The 23130-nt window shown below is 48.6% G+C and overlaps 1 protein-coding gene across 3 annotated transcripts in view; it reads left to right on the top strand.

Annotated features, from left to right (window-relative positions):
- The first annotated feature begins 407 nt into the window (after positions 1-407).
- Positions 408-23130, top strand: part of RUNX1 (RUNX family transcription factor 1) — a 188801-nt gene continuing 166078 nt past the window's right edge. For 2 of the 3 annotated variants that reach the window (XR_007905101.1, XM_051791233.1), the window contains exon 1: positions 762-999. Coding sequence is in view for 2 of the 3 variants with exons in the window: in XM_051791233.1 (XP_051647193.1) it covers positions 945-999 (55 nt within the window). In the remaining variant the exon portion in view is untranslated. Of the gene's footprint in view, positions 667-761; positions 1000-23130 lie in introns of those variants that run through there. The other variant, XM_051791232.1, reaches the window with a different exon arrangement.

Raw genomic sequence — 23130 nt, 5'->3', positions numbered from 1 at the left:
TCTTTTTTTTGCTCATTTTTTTTTTTAAATATCTTTTTACAGCTTTCTCTCCCCAGGCAGTGGTCTTCCCTCCAGCTGATCCCTAATGTTTTACAGGATGAGTTGCACATCCTGCCTAATACCCAGGTTTGAATTACTATGGACTAAGCAGCAATGGAAACCCTCTATCAAAATAATCAGGAGTTCCAAAAACCACAAACAACCAAACAAATGGAGCTGAACTCACTCAGCAAAAGACCATTTGGGAGCATCAGGGCTGGTGAGTCACTTTGCTTTTCCCTCCCTCAGCAGACTCCCATCCCTGCCTTGCAGCAGCCCCGGGGAGGGCAGGTGGAGTGGGTAGGGCATGACTTCAGAAAGTTTAAAAAAAAAAAAATTAAAAAAAAAAAGGGGGGGGAGAAGGAAAAGAAAAAAAAAGAAAAAGAAACTCGACATCACTCCCGTCACGTGACCCGGAGGGACCAATGGAGGCAGGTCGTGGCAAAAAGGGGAACAGTTAAATTTGTAATTTTGGTCGTGTGAAACACTCTTTTGGGCCCTCATAAACAACCACAGAACCACAAGTTGGGTGCTGAGGCAGTCACACGAGAGCGGGTCCGGGAGATTGGTCAGCGCAGGGAGGGCGAAGCCGCTGCGACTGCAAACCACAGAGGGTTTCGTAGGGTGGTAAGCATCAGCAACCACAACCAAGCCACTCTCTTTTTTTTTTTTTTGCCTTTTTCTTTTTTTTTTTTTGTTTTTTTTTTGTTAAGAAACGATTTCAGAGTTTCTTTTTCAGCAAAAAAAAAAGAACCTCCTCAATCGTGCCGGGATAACGCCGGCGATGGCCGGGAGGAGGGTGGTGGTGGCAACAATGACCAACCTTCATTTTTCACTCCCCAAGGTGGAAGAAGTCATAGATCCCTTCCCAGGAAAGAGAGAGTGAGTTTTTTAAAGAGGAAACAATGGCTTCGAACAGCATATTTGAGTCACTTCCTTCTTACCAGCACTTCTTGAGAGGTAAGTGCCATTCAGAATTTTCTAAATATGCTTTTGGCTTTCCCATGCACTGGAGAAAATGCATGTTTGGAGAATTGTCTGGGTTTTTTTTTGCTCATAGTACATGCTTTTTCCCACTTCACTTTGGCTTTGAGGCTCTCTCCTGGAGGTCAACACCGAGCTTGCAGGGATATCACCTCGTTACTAATCGGAGAGATTATAACGAGGGCTCATCGAGACTGTTCAAACGTGGTTGTGAATTTGCTCCTCATAAATCAGAGTGTGCTGGAATGGCTCGTGTGAATGACTGCAGACACAACGCTGGGAGCACAAGCCACCCTTTTCCCGATCCTTTTATTTTTTTGGGGCAGGATTCTGACTTTTCTGAGCCACTGCCCTGACAAGTGACAGCCAGCAGCCAACGACACGGATGGCAGGCAGGGAGCAGCCGGTGCCCGGAGCCAGCAGAGCGTGATGCTGCCTCACTTAGGCTGGACTTTAAGCCTGACTAAAGGCATGTCCACCAGGGGAAAGCCGGGCAAAGCTCAGAAACCTGCTTAAAAGTTTGCTGCGGCTCGCGTGGCCGGGGCGAAGTGAGGGTTTGATGCCACGCTGGGCTCCGAGGGGGGAACCGGGGGAATCTTGGAGGGGGGAAACAGCTCTGGAAAAGGCTGAGGGGGGATTTGAAAGGCTTCACCCGCCGCCTGCCCTTCTTAAAGCAGCGCCCCAGTGCCGTTCTCAGAGCCCCCCTCGGAGCCGCCGGGTTAGTCACGGCTTATTCACCCCTTATTCACCCCGCTGAGCCCGGCCACTGGCCCCAGGAGCTCTCCTGCCCCCTCAAAACCGCCTTCCCAAATATTTTCACGCTCCGGCTGAACTTTTCCCCTCTCCCCTGCCCTCCCCATCCCTCCGCACAGCCCGCGAGGGTGGCACAGGGCTCGTCCAGGGAGCAGCACTTTATAGTCCCAGACTTATTTCCCGGCCTCGCTGGCGGGGTCGGGATGAGTCAGGAGTTTATCCCTGTTAACGAGCGGGTTTGGGAATGCGGAAGGCTCGTCCCAACCGGCAGCGGCTCGGATGGCACCCGGCGGGGACGCGGGCACGGGGCAGGATGCCCAAATGTTTAACAGGATGCCCAAATGTTTAACAGCTCTCCTGCCTCGCTCCGACTCTTTTTTTTTTCCTCCCCCCACCCCCCACCCCGTGTCAAAAGTTGTTCTACATCTGTGTTTCCTGGCACTGGGAACGGCAGAGAGAGCCGTGGGTGAGTCAGCGGAGCTCGCAGCACCTTCTGGCCCGGGCGGGGGAGATGCTCGAAGGGCCGAGCGAGACGTGGCCGAACCGCTCCGGCAGCTGCCCCGAGCGGGCAGAGGAAGCAATACTGCTAAAATAACAAGGAGGATCTTCCTGCCATTCGTCAGCCTTTCGTTTATTTATTTATTTGTTCGTTTTAATTTTATTTTTTTTTAGCTCGGTGTTTAATCTGTAGCACAGGAAGGCTCCGGCGCTGGGGGAAGGGGGGGAGGGGGTGTGGAGGGAAATTTTGTGCTTCTGATAAAAAAACAGAGTGAACCTCGTGGGGGATGTGCTTGCAGAGTGGCAGAGCAGGGCCAGGAGGGGTGGCAGGGGCCACAGTGTTGCCCAAAAAACTCGGAGAGCAGCTGCTTGAGGACCAAGGAATGATTTGCCCAGAAAAGGAGGAGTTTCATTAAAGCCGGTTGGTCCAGCAAGTGATTTAAGTCAACACCCCGGAATGGGGTTTGTTGTCCTGTTTAATGTTCATCACTGTTGTTAGTGTTGCTACAGCACCAGAATTCTGTGTTTCTGGGTGGACTAGACAAGTCTTGTGAGGCTGAAGGACATGTTGGATACCTAAAGAACACCTGGAAGTGTCCAAGGCCTGGCTGGCTGGAGCTCTGAGCAACCTGGGCTGGTGGAAGGGGTCCCTGCCCACGGCAGGGGGTTGGAATGAGATGATTTTAAGGTCCCTTCCAACCCAAATTCCACCCTCTGATTCCACATTCATCCAATTTTGGTAACCCAGGTGCAGCTCCCGGCACGGGATCAAACTCCCACCTGCCCTGGTGCTGGAAATCCTTGACCAACAGCTCTTGGGTTGAGTGGTAGGGCAGATATTTCATCACTGCCAAAGCACCTTCTGTTTGAATGGCCTTTCCTTCCAAGCCTGTGACGGTTTTCCAGCAGTTCCCTTTTTGTCCCTTTCTTCACCCAAACGAATTTTCGCGGAGTTTCAAAATCCTGGGCGCAGCAAAAGCGACGTTTGGGCTCAGGAGCAAGAAAAATAATCATCATCCCCGGGGTGGGTCGTTCTCAGCCTGTTTCTCGACAGTGTTTACCCAGACTGGTTATTTGAAATGTCCCAAAATTGTCTCTTTTTTCTTTTCTCTTTTTTCCCGCCAAAATTTATTACCCCAAATGTGTATCTGCGTCATCCTGTTATTTGAGAGGGGACAGCCTGGACCTAAATAAAGAGTGGTAAAGGAATTGCCCTTCTTGGATTTAGAAATAGGAAAGTTCCATTTGGAAAGCTGAGCGGAAACAATTCGGGGTTGGGACCCCAAAATCCCAGATATTTCACCTTTAAATTTGGGGTTTGGACCCCAAATCCCAGAGATCTCTTCCCCAAACTGGGGGGTTGAACCCCTAAAACCCAGAGATTTCACTCCAAATCCCAGAGATTTTACCCCAGATTTGGGGGTTGGACTCCAAATCCCAGAGATCTCTCCACACATTGGGGGTTTGGATTCCAAATCCCAGAGATTTCACTCCAAATCCCAGAGATTCCATCCTAAATTTGGGGGTTGGATCCCAAAACCCAGAGATTTCACTCCAAATCCCAGAGATTCCACCCCAAATTTGGGGGTTGTACCCCAAAATTCAGAGATTTCACTCCAAATCCCAGAGATTCCATCCCAAATTGGGGGTTTGTACCTCAAAACCCAGAGATTTCACTCCAAATTCCGGTGATGCCACCCCAAATTTGGGGCTTGTACCCCAAAACCCCAGAGATTTCACTCCAAATCCCAGAGATTTCACCCCAGTTTTGGGGGTTGGGACTCCAAATCCCAGAGATCTCTCCCCAAACTGGGGGGTTGAACCCCAAATCCCAGAGATTCCACCCTAAATCCCAGAGATTCCATCCCAAATTTGGGAATTTGGACCCCAAAACCCAGAGATTCCACCCTAAATCCCAGAGATTCCAACCCAAATTTGGGGTTTGGACCTCAAATCCCAGAGATCTCTCCCCACATTGGGGCTTTGCATCCCAAATCCCAGAGATTCCAACCCAAATTTGGGGTTTGGACCTCAAATCCCAGAGATCTCTCCCCACATTGGGGCTTTGCATCCCAAATCCCAGAGATTTCACTCCAAATCCCAGAGATTTTACTCCAAATCCCAGAGATTCCACCCCAAATTTTGGGGTTGGACTCCAAATCCCAGAGATCTCTCCCCAAACTGGGGGATTGAACCCCAAATCCCAGAGATTTCACTCCAAATCCCAGAGATTCCACCCCAAAACCCAGAGATTTCACTCCAAATCCTGGAGATTTCACCCCAAATTTGGGGGTTGGACCCCAAAACCCAAAGATTCCACCCCAAATCCCAGAGATTCCACCCCAAATTTGGGGGTTGGACCCTGAAACCCAGAGATTTCACCCCAAATCCCAGAGATTCCACCCCAAATTTGGGGTTTGGACCCTGAAACCCTGAGATTCCACCCCAAATCCCAGAGATTTCACCCCAAATCCCAGAGCCTGATCATTCGAAATGTCCCCAAACCGTCTCCTTTCTCTCTCTTTTTATTTTCCCGCCAAACCTTCTTGCCCTTTCTCCCTCAACCGAAATCCTGAGGCAAAGGGGGAAAACAACCCGGTTTTTTGGGGCCGTGGATTTCTCTTTATCAACCCAGGCAGAAGGAAATCCCGAAGTCTTTTTTTAGGCTGATGTTAAAAAATTGGGGGGAAAGGAGAGGGGAGTGGAGGCAGCCACGTTCCTGGGTTGTGGGTCACCACACAGGATCCAGCCCTGTTTCTATCACCCCACACCAGCTCCAGCCTCGGTCACCAGGGAGGGAAAGGAGAGTGGGGTGAAATGGTGGAAAAATGAGGGGTTTGGGAGGGGAAGTGAAGGGAGGCTTGTTGGGGGAGGGGTAATGATAAATAAAAATAAAATAAAATAAAATAAAATAAAAGTAAAAATAAAAATAAGTATAAAAATAAAAATATAATAAAATAAAAGTAAAAATAACAATAAAAATAAGAATAAGAATAAATATAAATACAAATATAAATACAAATATAAATATAAATATATATAAATAAAAATAAAAATAAAAAATAAAAATATAATATAAATTTAAATATAAATAAAAATATAAATAAAAATTAAAAATATAATATAAATTTAAATAAAAATAAAAATAAAAATAAAAATATAATATAAATTTAAATATAAATATAGTATGAACATAAATACAAATATAAGTATAAATATAAATATAATATAAACATAATTACAAATATAAGTATAAATATAAATATAATAGAAATACAATAGAAATATAAATAATAAAAATAACAATAATAAATATAATATAATAAAAATATAAATATAAATATAAATATAAATAAAAATAAAAATATAAATATAAATTTAATAGAAATAGAAATAGAAATAGAAATAGAAATAGAAATAGAAATAGAAATAGAAATAGAAATAGAAATACAAATACAAACACAAATACAAATACAAATACAAATTGAAATATAATAGAAATAAAAATACAATAGAAATATAAATATAATAGAAATACAATGGCAATAAATAAATAAATATAATAATAGATACAATATAATAATAAAAATATAAATAAAATAAATATAAATATAAATATAATAGAAATAAAAATATAATAGAAATAAAAACATAATAGAAACACAATAGAAATATAAATAATTAATTAATAATAATAATAATAATAATAATAAGGTTTTGAAGGGTTCCTAGATAACTACATGGCCTCATGCCCCCCTAATTTCTTTTGACTTCTGCTGTCCTGTAAGATTTCCTAATAATTTTGGCTATTAATTAGAATTAGAATTTATCTTTTCCCTGAGTTTTTATGGAACTCTAAACAGCACAAAGACTAATATTTTCCAGGAGGATACTTTTCCCTCATTTTTTGCTGCAAGGTCTGATTATTTCAATCTGCCAAGAAGGTGAATCCTGGTTTTGCCTTTGTTGTATTTTTTTATTAATCAATTGAGGCAATGAAGACTCGGGGGGCAACATTTTATTGGGTTCTTATCAAATGAAATGGGCTCCAGCAGAGAACTTTTGTGACGTGGAAAAACACACTTTTTAGTTCAACAGTGCCAAGGAGCACCCGGGAATTGTGGGTTTATTCCTTTGGAAATGTTAATAAAAGTGTGGTGAGTCTGGAGAAGGGTCTGGAGAACATGTCTTAGGAGGAGCAGCTGAGGCAGCTGGGGGGGTTTATCTGGAGAAGAGAAGGCTCAGGGGGGACCTCATTGCTCTCCCCAACTCCCTGACAGGAGGGGGCAGGGAGGGGGGTCAGGCTCTGCTGCCATGTCCAAGGGAAAGGAGGAGAGGAAATGGCCTCAAACTGGACATTAAAGATTCAGATTGGAGATTAGAAACACTTTTTCCCTGCAGGAGTGGTCAGACCTTGGAATAAGTGTCCCAGGGAGGTGGTGGAGTCCCTGTGTCTGGGAGTGTCCCAGAGGTGTCTGGATGTGGCCCTTGGGGCCATGGATTGGGGGTGATCCTGGTGGTGCTGGGTGAGGGTGGGACTGGATGATCCTGGAGGTCTCTGCCAACCTTGATGGTTCTGGGATCCTGGGAAAAGCTCTTCCTGCTCCCAAGCACTTCCCTCCCCGGGCTCATGGACACCTCAACCTGCTGCTCCTCCTGGAATGTCCGTGCCTCTGACTGGCCTTGGGGTGGGATTTCCCTTGGTGGAGCCCTGAATTCCCTGGTGCTGTGTGTGAGGGAAGGGCTGAAGTGACCAGAGGCTCCATCCCAACACTTCCAAGGCTGTGCACTCCCCATCCCTGGAAGTGTCCAAGGCCAGGTTGGATGGGGTTGGAGCAACTTGGGCTGGTGGAAGGTGTCCAGGCTTGGAATGGCATGATCTTTAATGTCCCTTCCAACCCAAACCATTGTGGGATTTTGCAGGAGGCACAACTGGCAGTGGCAGCTGTGACCAGGGCAGAAAGGAGGCCAAAAAAAAAAAATTAGGTAGCAAATAAGGAGCTGTGGGGCCCAAATGTACAACTCCAGAGGTGTCTTTTTGGGTTAAAGATGGAGCAAATAATTTCTCCTTTCTGTGGTAATGTATGAAGTGGGGAGAGGCTCAGTTTAATGCCAGGAGAATTTGCTGGAGAGATTTTGGCTTGGAGCAACCTGGGCTAGTAGAAGGTGTCCCTGCCCATGGCAGGGGTTGGACTGGATCATCTTTAAGCTCCCTTCCACCCCAAACCATTCCATAATTCCCAGCAGCACAAACTGCTCTGTCACTGTGTGGGAGGTGGAGCCTTTCAGCGCTTTTTCAGCACTGCCTGTGCTGTGACAAAGAGTTAATTCCTGTCAGCACCACGACCCATCAAGCTCATAAAAACCAGTAGAAAAAAACCTTGCCCAAACCCTGATTTTTGCAGCCTCCTCCCTGAGCTCTTTTTTTTTTTTTCAATTTGAAAACCTCGAGAAAGGCTGCGAGGCCTGAGCACAGGAAATCAAGAGTCTGACAGAGAGGAACACGCTGCTTTGGGGAGATCAAGAGATTTAATCCTGGCCTAGAATATCTGATTGAGTGTTGGACCAGTCAGACTCAGCCCAGTGAAGAGTCTTAGTGAGGATTTAGGGTTAGGCCTGGCTTGCAGATCCTTTATCCTTGCCCTTTATCCTCAATAAGAGGTTGTTGGGTGGCAGCTCTGCCTGGGACTGTGTTTTACTCCAGCTCTGAGGGACCTCTCTGGTGGAAAATAAAAGTATTTTCCCCCCACAAAATACAAATGGAAAATAAACTGCTTTTTTTTTTCATTGCTAGAAGATAATCCTGATTTAATTTGACTGCTAAGACATGACCCCAAAAGAACAGTCTGTTTTATCCATCTGTCTGTCTTTAAATGCATGTGAAGGCCAATGATATGGGCAAGTTTATGGAAGTAATTTATGAACTCCTGAAGAATTTTACTTCAGAACACTCAAGGAGTATCTGCATCATCCTGTTATTCGAGAGGGGACAGCCTGTACCTAAATAAAGAGTGGCAAAGGAATTGCCCTTCTTGGATTTAGAAATAGGAAAGTTCCATTTGGAAAGCTGAGCAGAAACAATTAGGGGTTGGGACCCCAAAATCCCAGATATTTCACCTTTAAATTTGGGGTTTGGACCCCAAATCCCAGAGATTTCCCCCCAAATTTGGGGGTTGGACCCCAAAACCCAGAGATTTCACTCCAAATCTCAGAGATTCCACTCCAAATTGGGGATTGGACCCCAAATCCCAGAGATTCCACCCCAAATTTGGAGTTTGGATCCCAAATCCCAGAGATCTTTCCCCACATCGGGGCTTTGCATCCCAAATCCCAGAGATTTCACTCCAAATCCCAGAGATTTCACCCCAAATTTGGGGGCTGCATCCCAAATCCCAGAGATCTGTCCCCACATTGGGAGTTGACCCCAAATCCCAGAGATTTCACTCCAAATCCCAGAAATTCCACCCTAAAATGGGGGTTTGGACACCAAACCCCAGAGATTTCACTCCAAATCCCAGAGATTTCACCCCAAATTTGGGGTGTGGATCCCAAATTCCAGAGATTTCACTCCAAATCCTAGAGATTCTACCCCAAATTTGGGGTTTGAATTCCAAAACCCAGAGATTTTACTCCAAATCCCAGAGATTCCACCCCAAATTGGGTATTTGCATCCCAAATCCCAGAGATTTCACTCCAAATTCCAGATATGCCACCCCGTATCCCAGAGATTCCACCCCAAATTTGGGGGTTTGGATCCCAAATCTCAGAGATTTCACTCCAAATCCCAGAGGTTTCACCCCAGATTTGGGGTTAGGACCCCAAACCCCAGAGATTTCACTCCAAATCCCAGAGATTTCACCCCAAATTTGAAGTTTGGATCCCAAATTCCAGAGATGTTTCCCCACATCGGGTCTTTGCATCCCAAATCCCAGGGATTTCACTCCAAATCCCGGAGATTCCACCCCAGATTTGGAGTTTGGATCCTAAATTCCAGAGATTTCACTCCAAATCCTAGAGATTCCACCCCAAATTTTGGGTTAGGACCCCAAACCCCAGAGATTCCACCCCAAATCCCAGAGATTCCACCCCAAACTTGGGGGTTGTACCCCAAAACCCAGAAATTTCGCTCCAAATCCCAGAGATTCCACCCCAGATTTGGAGTTTGGACCCCAAAACCCAGAGATTCCACCCCAAATTTTGGGTTAGGACCCCAAAACCCAGAGATTTCACTCCAAATCTCAGAGATTCCACCCCTTTGATCTGTCTGGACAGGGTTTTTTTTGTTCCAACCTGTGCTTTTTTTTTTGGTTTTGAGTTTCTGATTCCAACTAACCCAAAATTACTCTGGGATGGGGGTTTGGGGGCTTTTCCTTTCGCCTCATGAATATTTTGGCTTGCAGGGTGTTTTCTGCCCTCTGGTTTCACACTGAAGCTGTGATTTTGAGCAGCTCAGGAGCTGCCCTGGGTTTTGTCTGTGAGTTGAAAGGTTCATGTCCCTTACAAATCTTTTTGTGAATGCAGTGGAAGGAAACTTGAAAACTGTCAAGTTTTGGGTGATTGGCTGCAAACATTTCATGCTGCTGCACTGAGGGCAAGCCCTGCCTTCCTCCTCAAATCAGCAGCCTCAGAAGAGGCAGCAACCCAACCCTCCAAGTGCTTTTTTTGTGGATTTTGGAGGAGAAAGAGGAGTGGTTTGAGATACTCTGTGTGTTCTCAGCAGCACAGTGTGGGGCTGAGCAAGTGCTTCTCTTGGGACCAGTCTCTTGCACCTTCTCAGCCACCTGCATCTCTCATAAATCCCATTTTTTTTTTGCATGGTTTTATGGCTGCTGAGACAGCCAGACCTGTGTCTTTGGGAATTGTGGAATCACAGAATGATCAAGGCTGGGAGAGAACTTCAGGGTCATCCAGTCCCACCCCAGCACCACCAGGATCACCCCCAGTCCATGTCCCCAAGGACCACATCCAGACACCTCTGGGACACTCCCAGACACAGGGACTCCACCACCTCCCTGGGACACTTATTCCAAGGTCTGACCACTCCTGCAGGGAGAAATTGTTTCTAATCTCTCATCTGAACCTGTTCTGGGGCAATTTAGGGCCATTCCCTCTCCTCCTTTCCCTTGGGAATGGCAGCAGAGCCCAACCCCCCTCCCTGCCCCCTCCTGTCAGGGAGTTGGGGAGAGCAATGAGGTCCCCCCTGAGCCTCCTCCAGATAAACCCCCCCAGCTCAGCTGCTCCTCACAGGACATGTTCTCCAGACCCTTCTCCAGCTCTGTTCCCCTCCCTGGACACGCTCCAGCCCCTCCATGTCCTTTTTGGAGCGTGGGAGTCCCCCCAGCCCAGCCCTGCAGACGTCAGTGCTCTCTGTGGTGCTCGGCGTGGGCAGCAGATGAACCTCTGGGGTTTCACTCCTGAGATGAAACGGGCTGGGGAGATTTCAACCAGTGCTGCTTCACACCCCCAGGCCTCCAGGCACCCTTCTCCTTCTCTCTGCAGGCAGGATCAGGGGCAGGAAACGTGCCCTAGAGCCAATTCCTAGGATTACATCCCAGTTCCACCCAGACAATCACAAGATTGTGGTGGTGCTGGGTGAGGGTGGGACTGGATGATCCTGGAGGTCTCTCCCAGACAGGCACAAAGTGGACATGGAGAAGAGGAGGCTCAGGGGGGACCTCATTGCTCTCCCCAACTCCCTGACAGGAGGGGGCAGGGAGAGGGGTCGGGCTCTGCTGCCATGTCCAAGGGAAAGGAGGAGAGGGAATGGCCCTAAATTGCCCCAGAACAGGTTCAGATGAGAGATTAGAAACAATTTTTCCCTGCAGGAGTGGTCAGGCCTTGGAATAAGTGTCCCAGGGAGGTGGTGGAGTCCCTGTCTCTGTGAGTGTCCCAGAGGTGTCTGGATGTGGCCCTTGGGGCCATGGATTGGGGGTGATCCTGGGATTTCCCTTGGTGGAACCCTGAATTCCCTGGTGCTGTGTGTGAGGGAAGGGCTGAAGTGACCAGAGGCTCCATCCCATGGATTAGGGGTGATCCTGGTGGTGCTGGGGTGGTACTGGATGATCCTGGAGGTCTCTCCCAACCCCAATGAGTCCATGATTCCACGACACAGGGGCTGAAAGAAACGTGGCATTAAGACCCCAGTGCCATTCCTGTGATGCCAAGCAGCAGAACTGTGGCTGGAGAATTCAACTTTTTGACTCTTTTACGTAGGAAACATTGGTGTGGAACAATTCTTTATGGCCCATCCTGTGGGGCTGTGGCAGGAGCTTTGGGCTGGCTGAGATTTTGGAAGTTTTTGATTTATCTTTAGCTCCTACATCAGGGGTCTGACCCTCCCCTGGGGGACAGGGCAGGTGAGGAGACACTCTGGGCCTGCACAGAGGGACAGAGAGGGGCAGGACTCCCACGAGTGCAACCACACCTTTGGAAAACACCACCAAAAAACCCTTTCCAAGGAAGAGGCCACGAGGTGGGGGCCTCACCAGTGCAGTCTCCACATGCCAAGGCTGCTGCCAACCTTTCCATGGTGCCCACCATCCAGAGAGGGCACTGGTGTGACACTCCCTGCCACGCCCAGTTCCTAGGAAGTGCCTGATATTTTAAAATAACAGTTACTAGATAATATCAGACTTCTGTAAAACGCTTCTGGTTTTTTTTTCAGGACTGAAATGTAAATGAGCTTTGGGGTTTGCACTTTGGGGTTTCGTGTCTGGAAGATGCATTCGAGTTAAGACTCTGTGAACAAAAGGGGAAAGGTTTTAAAGTAAAAGAGGGGAGGTTTAGATGGGATGTTAGGAAAAAATTCTTGGCTATGAGGGTAGGGAGGGGCTGGGATAGAATTCCCAGAGGAGCTGTGGCTGCCCCTGGATCCCTGGAAGTGTCCAAGGTCAGGTTGGATGGGCTTGGAGCAACCTGGGCTGGTGGAAGGTGTCCCTGCCCATGGAACAAAATTATCTTTAATGTCCCTTCCAACCCAACCCATCCTGTGAGTCGATACTTTGCTGAGGTGTTGGCAAATCAGTTACTGCAATATAAGGTGATTTAACTGTTCCAGACACTGCAAATAAATCCACTTATGACTTTGTCCATCCTTTTGGCTGCCTCTGAAAGGAAAAAGGCACCTTGGGCTCTGCCCCAGTTCTCTCTTGAGCTCCTGCACCCAGCCTGTAGAATTGATAAGGTGCAGAGCTAAAACACCCACACAGTTTTCACACTGAGCATAAAATAACTCGAGCACTGAAACCAAGACTCGGGTCTGACATAGGAAAATGAGCCTGTTCTGGCTGTGCCTCGTTACACTGGAGAAAATGATTTACTTTTCTAAATGAAACAGAGTGTGTTGGGCTGTTGTGGAAAATCAATAATATGAATGGCTTGCCTAGATAAAAAAAAAAAACAACAGGATCAACTTCTTGGGTTCAAAAGTCAGGGACTATTTGAATTTTAGAATAAGAGAACTGTTGTTGCTGTGGTGGTTTTCTTTTCTCCTAAGGAGGATTGCAATGTAAATAGCAGTTTTTGTTACACAGTGTGGGGGTTTGACCCCCCAAAAATCCAATATCCAAGTTTCCCCCCCACAATTTACCTCAACACCAAAGAGGAATTTTCAGACAGGCACAACTCAGTGTGAGGGAAGGGAATACATATACAATTTATTACTATACACAAATAAATACTATAGGAACTAAAAAGCAACTATATACACGATATTAACACAATCCTACCACCCCTTAGGCCAAACAACTTTGAGTGTTACTTTTGAGCAGTGATATTACATTGTGTTGGTATTTTTAGGTGCATGTAGCAGAAAATCAATCCAATTTGGGACAGTGCTCAGCTCTAACTAGACATTACCAACATGAAGAAGGATTTATGGTTCCCCTGTGGGGTGAATTTATGCCACTAAAGAGATTTCTGCACGAGGAAAGATGATTTAGGTTCATAGTCTCCTGTGGCATTTAAAGCAATCTGGTATTTTGTGTACCCAGTATCTGATCAAAGAGCCAAGAAAACCACTGCAAAGACCTGGCTGATGTTTTTGGGCACTGGATGAGGCCTGTGATGGTTGTTCTCCTGCAGACAAAGGTTTGAAGAACCTGTAGCTGTGTTGTTGCTGGCCCAGGTTGGTGGGGCCGTTTCACATCAAGGCTTTTGGCTTTGGAGCAGCATCACAAAATCATGGAATGGTTTGGGTTGGATGGGACATTAAAGGTCATCCAGTGCCACCTCTGCCATGGGCAGGGACACCTTCCACTAGCCCAGGTTGCTCCAACCTGGCCGTGGACACTTCCAGGGATCCAGGGGCAGCCACAGTTTCCCTGGGCAACCTGGGCCATTGTCTCACCACCCTCACAGCCAGGAATTCCTTCCCAATATCCCATCTAACCCTGCCCTCTGTCACTTTGAAGCCATTCCCCCTTGTCCTGTCCCTCCAGCCCTTGGAAATAGTCTCTCTCCATCTTTCCTGGAGCCCCTTCAGGCCCTGCAAGGCCACAATCAGGTCACCCCAAAGCCTCTCCTCTCCAGGCTGAACACCCCCAGCTCTCCCAGCCTTTCCTCCCAGCAGAGCTGCTCCAGCCCTGGGATCCTCTTGGTTCCTGCTCTGGCCTCTCTCCAGCAGCTCCATGTCCTTGCTGGGCTGTTCCCCAGGGCTGGAGCAGCTCTGCAGGGGGGTCTCCCCTGAGGGGGCAGAGGGGCACAATCCCCCCCTGCCCTGCTGAAGGTTCAGCTTTAATACAACTTCCAGAGCTTCTGGTTCAACCCAAATCCAAAAAGATGATTTAACAGAATTCGTTGACAGATTTCAACTTGTTTTCATGGAAAATCTTTTCCCTGTTCCTTAATTTACTTCCTGGCAGAAAGTCTCTCACTTGTCAAGTCTCAACCTCTTTTCTTGCACAGCATTGCTGGATCTTTAAATTATTTATTTCTCTGCCCAAAAATGCAGGAGACACGGAGGCATCTCCTATTTGAAACTGCAGTTCAAAGAAGGAACGAAGCGAGAAATTAGAAAAATAACCTATATAAAAACATCAGCTGTCCTATTTTGGGACATAATTGGCTGCAGCAAAGTTTTCCCTGGCTTATTTTTCCCTCAGTGAGAAAACAAACTACCTTGTCATTGAGGTTTTAGTGAAATGCTGCTGTTTGCAACATTTTGCCAGGGACAAATGAAGCCCAAACGTTTCTCCTGTGTGACTTTTGTGTTACTCATTTTGCTGCTGGTTTTCGTTTCTGCATCTGGAGCCCGACGTGCTTCCAGTTATCCTATAAAAAAGGAAGGAAAAGGACCCAAGTTTGGATAATATGTTTGAGTGCCAAGGAGTGTGCATGAAAGGAAGAAGAAAATAAAAATCCATAGTGAATATTTTGGACCAGAATTCAGAGCACAGGAGAGGGAGAGAAAGTCAGGAAGGGAGCGGGCAGGGGAGGAAGAATTTCACTGCCTGACTGATTTAGCCCTTGAATTAGTAAAGCTGCTTTTCCTCAGCTGACCTCTGCAATAATTCCACCTGGGGCTGCGTTTTCCAGCTTGGATAGGGCATATTCCTGACCAACTGGAGATCCCAGGATGGCTGGGTGAGGGAAACACGAGGCCCAACCTCTGCCATTTGAGACGCGGGTGTTTGGAGCTGCTTTTACCCATGAACCAGGAAAATGCAATATAAGCAACTCCCATACTTGTGTTCTGAGGATAATCCACTGTCATTTGTCCAGCTTTTTTTTGGGAATTTCAGTGTTTGGATTAAGCCCCCTTTGTCATCCTACCACCTCAGTAAATTAGGGACCTTTCCTTCACCGGTATCTTCCCGTTTTGGTTGGAATGAGATGGATACAGGTGCCAGAAGAAACCAGAGTTCTGTGCTGAGCACTTGGACCTCCTCTCTTTGATCCTGATGCCTGGAGCCTCATCCCTGTCCAGGTGATGCAGAAAGCCAGAAGGGGATCATGGATTCATGGAATCACAGGATGGGGTTGGGTTGGAAGGGACCTAAAAGGTCATCTCGTGCCACCCCAGGGACACCTTCCACCAACCCAGGTTGCTCCAAGCCCCGTCCAACCTGGCCTTGGACACTTCCAGGGATGAAGAAATCCACAATTTCCATGACATGGAAGGCCTGGCTTCTCCTGGTGCTGTTCCACAACCCTACTCCTTAATTTCTAACCCTACAACACATTTTGGTCCTTTCCATGCGAGCTCTGAATACACCTACGAGGTTTCTGATTTTTTCCCCCAAATCCCGAGTTTAATCCACTCTGCTACTGGATCACCAGGCCTGTGCTTCTGTGGGTTCTTGCTTTCCCTTTTCCAGGCTGTCCTAGAAGGTTCCTGCACCAGACTTGGCCCCGTGGGTTTCCTTTTGGGGCCGCGATGACATCAGGGCAGAGCTCGAAAAGTGGCGTGTGCTGGGTGGGGGAGGGAGGGGCAGGGCCAGGAAAAAGAGAAGTATTTCTAGAACCAGTTTCTTAGCTTTCCCCTCTGATAGATGTGAAACTTGTGTCAGCAGCTTGTGTCACACTTCTGATGCAAGTTATGATGTGGTAGATAAAAAAAATGAGGAGGATTTAAGGGTTGATGCAAGTACTAAAGATTATAACTGCAAGGCTTTTTTTTTTTTTTTTAACCCTAATCCTATTTTAGCATTACCTTTAAATGTGCCTTGCAATAAATAAAACTAAACATGCTGGCTTGTGTCCTGCTGGGAATATCAGCTCATCAAACCAGACCCCTTTTGGAGCATTAATAGAGATTTTCTGTGGGAGATTTAATGTTGGACTTTCTGAGTTTCTTTGCCTGAGCCCCAGAAAACTCTGGGATGTTTCTGTTTGTAAGCTAATCAGGACTGGAGGATCTCAAGACCTGTCTCAGAATCATCCCAGTGCATTCTAATGATGTGACCAGTGGCATCAGAAATGTTCTTCACAGAATCCCAGGATGGGTGAGGTTGGAAGGGCCCACACTGGGTCACCTGATCCCTGGGTCTGGAATATCTCCAGTGAGGAGATCATGGGCAATAATGCTGTTGATATTAACAATAAATCCAAATGCTCTCCTCAGGGTAATGTGGACTTTCCCCACAACCAGTGTAACCAGTGGTGAAAGCCTCTCTTGCTGCTGGGGGGCTGTGGAAAATTCCTGAGAATTTGCCATTCTTTCCTTAGTTAAACTTCAGTGGGAAATTTCAAAGAGCTTGGCTTGGAAGCTTGTCAAGCCACTCAAGATCTTCCCTGTGGAAGTGTTGATCTCATGGTAAAATTCCAGAGGGATGGAGCCACCTGAACTCATGGCAAAGGTGGTTTGGTGCATTTAAAAAGCCAGGAGAGGCTGTCCTAGGGAGAGCCAGGGAGGGCTGGTTTCCTCCAGACCTGGATGTGTCTTTTGATAACACAAGGCTTTAATCTGATTAAAGGTTTTTCCCTTCCTGAGGAGACTCTGAAATGTCTCCCAGTGCCCCTTCTCTGGGAGCACTGACAGAGCCTCTCTACTCCCACCGTGTTCTGGGAGAGCTGGAGGAACTTCAGGCCAGTTCTGCTCCATCCAATTTAGTTAAAGTTGGCCCACAAACCACCAGGGCTGGGGGAGGGACAGAGGGAACCATCACACAAGCCCTGATCTCACAGGAAAGCAGGCTGATAAAGCACTTTGCAGTTCAGTTTGGCCAAAGTGGCACCCAAAGATAGTCAAATACAACCAGGAACTGCTTAAACTACTCAGGGAAGAGCATCCTCCTCCTCTTCATGGATGAAGAATCAGGGAAGAATCATCAAAGTCTGGTAGTTCTGGAAACAGAATCTTGAATTTTCTTGCTTCTTTCTTGACTTGAGTTCTGAGCTCAACTCTCTACAGAAAGATCCCGTGTTTACTTTGAAACTCAAATCTAATCAAATCCATGTTTGAACCAGAAGTTTTCCCTCACACAAAATGTTTCCCTCCAAATGTTTTGTTTCCCTCCAAAACAAAATGTTGTTTTAGAGCCCCAAAACTGCATTTCTGAGTTGCAGCCGAGCAATCCAGTTCAAACAGCAGAACGTGCAGAAAATCCAGGGGGAAAACATTTTCCAATGACTTTTGAGCAAGGGGAGAACTTGAAAATACAAAGAGCTGTTTGTGGACATCACGTGGGATTCAATGATCCAATGATAATAGGATTCTAACATGGGAACAGGAAAAGGACTGGCAAACAATTTGTGATCCAGGAGTCGTTCAGCTTGCTGGAATTTCAGATCCAAGGGGAGCAGAGCATTAGGGATTATTAACCCAAACCCAGCCTGGCTTAGCACCATCTTCATAGGATCATGGAATCATGGAGTGGTTTGGGTTGGAATTGACCCTAAAGATCATCTTGTTCCAACCTCCTGCCATGGACAGGGACACCTTCCACTGGACCATCATCACCTCCCTGTCCCAGCACAGCCTGGGAATGGCCATGGGCAAGGAGAGCAGGATCAGGGCACACTTCAGTCCCACTCACTGCTCACACACTCCCTAAAATCCTCCCAGGACCCAGCAAAGCTGGAGGTTACTGTCGTGGGACAGGGAGACATGAGGAGACACTTCATTTAAAGTGTTTCTTCTTTTGTTTTTTTGTTTGTTTGTTTGTTTGTTTTTTTCAGAAAACGGTTGAAAAATAAGATTTCTTTTTTCTGAAAATCTCTTTCTGGAGGTATTTTTTTCCCCTGCTCTCTCAGGTGTTGACCTGGCAGTGCCAGAAGCATTTGCAGGTTACAGAGCTCCTGGCACGGGCTCCAGCTCTGGGACAGAGACTAAACTTTGGCCAGACAATTATCAAAGCAGGGGCAGAGTGTGTTTTGCTTTTCCCATATCTGACTTCGGGGTGGAATTCCAGGCCGGTCCCAAGCTTGTTTGCAAATGGAGCAGGGTTTTCTCCAGGATAGCCCAAGTGACCTTGGAAAATAGAATGTGCTTCCTGAGGAGCTTGAGTAGCAAAGTTTGGTGCAGGGAGGGGGTGAAAATGGGCAGTAAGAGCTGCCCAGAAATGGTGTCAGGAGCCCTGGCTCTGGTGCTGCTGGCTGTGAGGACAGGCACAGAATCCCAGAATCTCTGAGGTTGGAAAAGCCCTCCAAGGTCACCCAGTCCCCCCTGTGCCCCATCCCTACCTGGTCCCCCAGCCCAGAGCACTGAGTGCCACGGCCAGGCCTTCCTGGGACACCTCCAGGGCTGGGCACTCCAAACCTCCCTGGGCAGCCCCTGCCAAGGCCTGACCACCCTTTCCAGCAGGAAATTCCTCCTGAATGAGAAGTAGCAAAAGCTACTGAACCCCTTTGGCTGGGAATGTTTTATCACCTTCCAGGGGCTCTCTGTTCATCCACACCTTTGCTCCAGCCCATGCAGGGATTCTGCACAGCAAAGAAACTGTGATATCCATATCCCCGTGGCCATCGTGCTGTGGGACACAGGATCACAGAATCATAGAATCACAGAATCAGCTGGGTTGGAAGGGACCTCCGAGATCATCAAGTCCAACCCTTGATCCAACCCCGCTGTGGTTCCCAGCCCATGGCACTGATGCCACATCCAGTCTGTCCTTAAACACCTCCAGGGATGGAGAATCCACCCCTTCCCTGGGCAGCCCATTCCAATGGCTGAGCACCCTCTCTGCAAAGAAATTCTTTCTAATATCCAACCTAACCCTCCCCTGGCACAGCTGCAGACCCAGCCCTCTTGTCTTGCTGATGGTTGCCTGGGAAAAGAGACCAACCCCCCCCTGGCTCCCCCCTCCTGGCAGGGAGTTGCAGAGAGTGAGGAGGTCTCCCCTGAGCCTCCTCTTCTCCAGGCTGAGCCCCCCCAGCTCCCTCAGCCTCTCCTCACAGCACTTGTGCTCCAGTCCCTTCCCCAGCCTCGTTGCTCTCCTCTGGACCTGCTCCAGCCCCTCCATGTCCTTCCTGAGCTGAGGGCCCAGAACTGGACACAGCACTCCAGGGGTGGCCTCACCAGCGCTGAGTCCAGGGGAAGAATCACGGAATGGTTTGGGTTGGAAGGGACTTTAAAGCCCACCTAGATCCAAGCCCCTGCCATGGGCAGGGATGCCACTCCCTAGACCAAGTTTCTCAGGGTCCAGCCTGGCTTTAAACACCTCCCAGGGCTGGGACAGCCACGGCTCCTCCGGCCAAAATCAGCTGCTGCACGGCGTGTGGGGAGGGGGGAGCTGAGCAGGGCGGCACAACCACTTCCTAAATAACCGCTTTTAGGTGGATTAGTAGAAAGAGAGCGGGATGGGAGCTCAGCCTCCCCTGCAGCCCACGCCTGTCCCTCCGCTCCCCAGCTCCTGCGCTGCAGGAGGGGACGCGGGGGCACACCAAACCCCCCCTCTTTGGGGACACAGAGCCCGGTGAGCCCGAGACCCTCGCCCTGAAAGCCGGGGCGCAGTTTTTGGGGCTCGGCAGGGGCATCCTGTTTGTCGGAAAACAAGCGGCGGTTGGAGGAGGGTTGCGAGAGCGAGCAAACCGCAACCCCTGCGCGGGGCCGATAAGAGCCCAGGGCTGCTCTTGCAGCAGTTCCGTCCCCGCCGAGCTCGGGGAGGAGGGGGGGGAAGGCTTTGCTTTTGCTTTGCTAAGCCCGGCTTGGGGCTTTCCTGTGCCGCCTCTTTCCAGCTCGACCGCCTTTTTTTTTTTTTTCTTTTTTTTTTTTTTATTTTCGGTTACTCGTCGGTTTTTCTCCCCTCCCCACAAGGGACCTCTCCTGCTCCAAAGGCACCAGAGGCTGAGGCTGCCCAGGGCTGGTGGAGAGTAACGCTCTTAAAAGTGTGGACCTGTCAACCAGAGGCTGAGCCTGCCCAGGGCTGGTGGAAAGTCATGCCCACCTTTTTTTTTTTTCGGTTTTTTCGGTTTTTCTCCCCCCACAAGGGACCTCTCCTGCTCCAAACACACCAGAGGCTGAGGCAGCCCAGGGCTGGTGGAAAATAACACTCTTAAAAGTGTGGATCTCTCAACCAGAGGCTGAGCCAGCCTGGTGCTGGTGGAAAGTAACACTCTTAAAAGTGTGGATCTGTCAACCAGAGGCTGAGCCAGCCCCAGGCTGGTGGAAAGTCGTGCTCTTAAAAGTGTGGACCTGTCACAGTTCGGGGTTTCGTGTTTGTACCCACGCCTGTCACCTCAGCCCGAGGGCTCCCGGGCGCTTTGTGAGGTTTGGTTTAACCCCAGTTTGGTTTTAACCCCTTTGTGGGGGAGATTAGAACTGGGAGCACAAAGTGAAAGGCCTTTTTAGGCTCAGAGTTAGGCCGAGATCTGCGTTTCGGTCTCGGTGTGACGCAGGCTCGGAGCTGGTTGTGCAGCTGTGCAGAGATGGGATGTCATGACTCGAGTCAAAGGACTTAAAATTCTCCAGGGGAGGTTCTGAGAAGATATTAGAATTTTTTTTTTAACCTGCAAGAGTGGTCAGGCCTTGGAATAAGCAGGGAGGTGGTGGAGTCACTGTCTCTGGAATTGTCTGGATGTGACACTGAGGACACGATTTAGGGATGGTTCTGGTGGTGGGACTGGATGATCCTGGAGGTCTCTCCCAATCCTGGTGATTCCATGAGCCTGTGGGAATGCCTCAGTGAGGAAGATGCTGGTGGCTTCTCCCTCTGTCCAGCTGGGAGCAGGGCCATGGGTGAAGTTCAGACCAAACATATTCCCAGGCTGTGCCCTGCCCCTGGCTCAGGCAGGGTTTGGGGGATCCTGGCTGGGGCCTTGGGCAATGTTTTGGTGATGGGTTGAAGGGTGAGTTAATGCTGGCCTTGTGTCCCTGCTCTGGGCTGGAAATGCCAGGGCAGTGCCAGCTTTCACCCTCAGAATCCCAGAACCATCAAGGCTGGCAGAGACCTCCAGGATCATCCAGTGCCACCCCAGCACCACCAGGATCCCCCCCAATCTATGTCCCCAAGGGCCACATCCAGACACCTCTGGGACACTCCCAGACACAGGGACTCCACCACCTCCCTGGGACACTTATTCCAAGGCCTGACCACTCCTGCAGGGAGAAATTGTTTCTGATCTCTGATCTGAACCTGCCCTGGGGCAGTTTGGGGCCTTGCTGTGGCTTTATCGCTGTGACCACCCCCTGGGTGTGATGGGAGCCCCTCTGTGGTGTGTTCCTGCATTCCTGGTTCCTGTTTGCAGCCTTGTACTTTGTGTACAACCCCATCAGAGAAGGTTCCTCGCCCCTTCAGAGCCGAGCACACCTTGGAGGCTCAGCAGGAAAGCTCAGTGTCCCCCATGCAGGAGCTACAAGAGCCTTGGCCATGTTGGACACGTGGATCTCACCCCTCCCAGGGTGTTCTCTGAGCTTCTCATGACAGCTTTGCTCAGTTTTGAACCCCTTACCTCAAAGCTCAGCCACGGATTGACATAAAAACCTTTCCATTCTTTCCCTCTGAGCAGAATTCTGGGCCTGGCAGAAAAGGGCTTTTCTTTCCTCAGCCCAAAATGCCACTTTTCTTGAGCCTGGGATAAAATCCATCAATATTATCAGGGCACTCCTTGTCCAAAATGATACATCAGGACATGCTTGTTTAGAGCAGCTGGACCCTTGTTCTTATCTGCAGCAGTTACAGAATACTGATAATTACTTCTTTTTTTTTTCTTCATTTGCTAAAAGTTGGGTTGCTAGTAAGGAATTCAGTTTTCAGGAAAAAAATAGGTTGGAAATTTCAGACTGGAGAAGAGAAGGGTTTGGGGTGACCTAATTGTGGCTTTCTAGGACCTGAAGGAGCTGAAAAGAAAGAAGGGGAGAGAATTTTCACGATGGCCTGGAGGGACAGGACAAGGGGGAATGGATTCAAACTGACAGAGGGCAGGGTTAGATGGGATATTGGGAAGGAATTCCTGGCTGGGAGGGTGGGGAGGGGCTGGGATAGAATTCCCAGAGAAGCTGTGGCTGCCCCTGGATCCCTGGAAGTGTCCAAGGCCAGGTTGGACAAATACTTGGAGCAAGCTGGGCTGGTGGAAGGTGTCCCTGCCCATGGCAGGGGGTGGCACTGGATGGGCTTTAAGATCTCTCCCAGTCCAAACCATCCTGGGATTCTGGGATTCGATTCTGCTCTCCTGTGTAATTTATTGGTAAGTAAGGGAATAACTGTGGATTTAGTAACCCACCTACACTGATTTATCTTTTAAAAAGATGCTTTTAGGGTATGAAATCTTCTTTCCTTTTTCTGACTTTCCTTTCATGCCCCAGAGCACAGAATCACAGACTCACAGAATGTCCTGGGTTGGAAAGGATATTAAAGATCATCCAGTTCCACCTCTTGCCATGGGCAGGGACACCTTCCACCAGCCCAGGTTGCTCCAAGCCCTGTCCAGCCTGGCCTTGGACACTTGAGTGGAGACCTCATAGCCCCTCACAAGGGGCAGAGGAAGGTCAGACACTGATCCTTTCTCTGTGGTGACCAGGGACAGGAGCCAGGGAAGGGCTGGAGCTGGGACAGGGCAGGCTCAGGGTGGATCTCAGGACAAGGTTCTTCCCCCAGAGGGTGGTGGGCACTGCCCAGGCTCCCCAGGGCAGTGGGCACGGCCCCAAGGCTGCCAGAGCTCCAGGAGGGTTTGGACAATGCTCTGAGGGACAGGGGGGAGTGTTGGGGTGTCCTGGGCAGGGCCTGGGCTTGGACTGGATGATCCTTGTGGGTCCTTCCCACTCAGAATATTCCATGATCTGTTGCAAACATCACTTTGCTCCAATTCACCCTTTCCCTTCTCTCCATGGAAGAAGCTGCTCCTGAGAAAACCCCCCCAGGCAGCGGCTCTGCCTTCCTGGGGCCCTGATTTTCTCTGATTTCATCCCTCTGGTTTCATCCTTCCCACAGGGGTGAACGTGGTGCCTTTGCCCTGAAGCTGAAGAAGCCCCAGGTTTTC

This window comes from Manacus candei, unplaced genomic scaffold (assembly GCF_025592945.1).
Source record: "Manacus candei isolate 608988 ecotype Guabito, Panama unplaced genomic scaffold, ASM2559294v1 h1tg000031l, whole genome shotgun sequence".
NCBI classification, from domain to species: domain Eukaryota; kingdom Metazoa; phylum Chordata; class Aves; order Passeriformes; family Pipridae; genus Manacus; species Manacus candei.
This window is presented reverse-complemented; position numbering and strand designations above follow the sequence as displayed.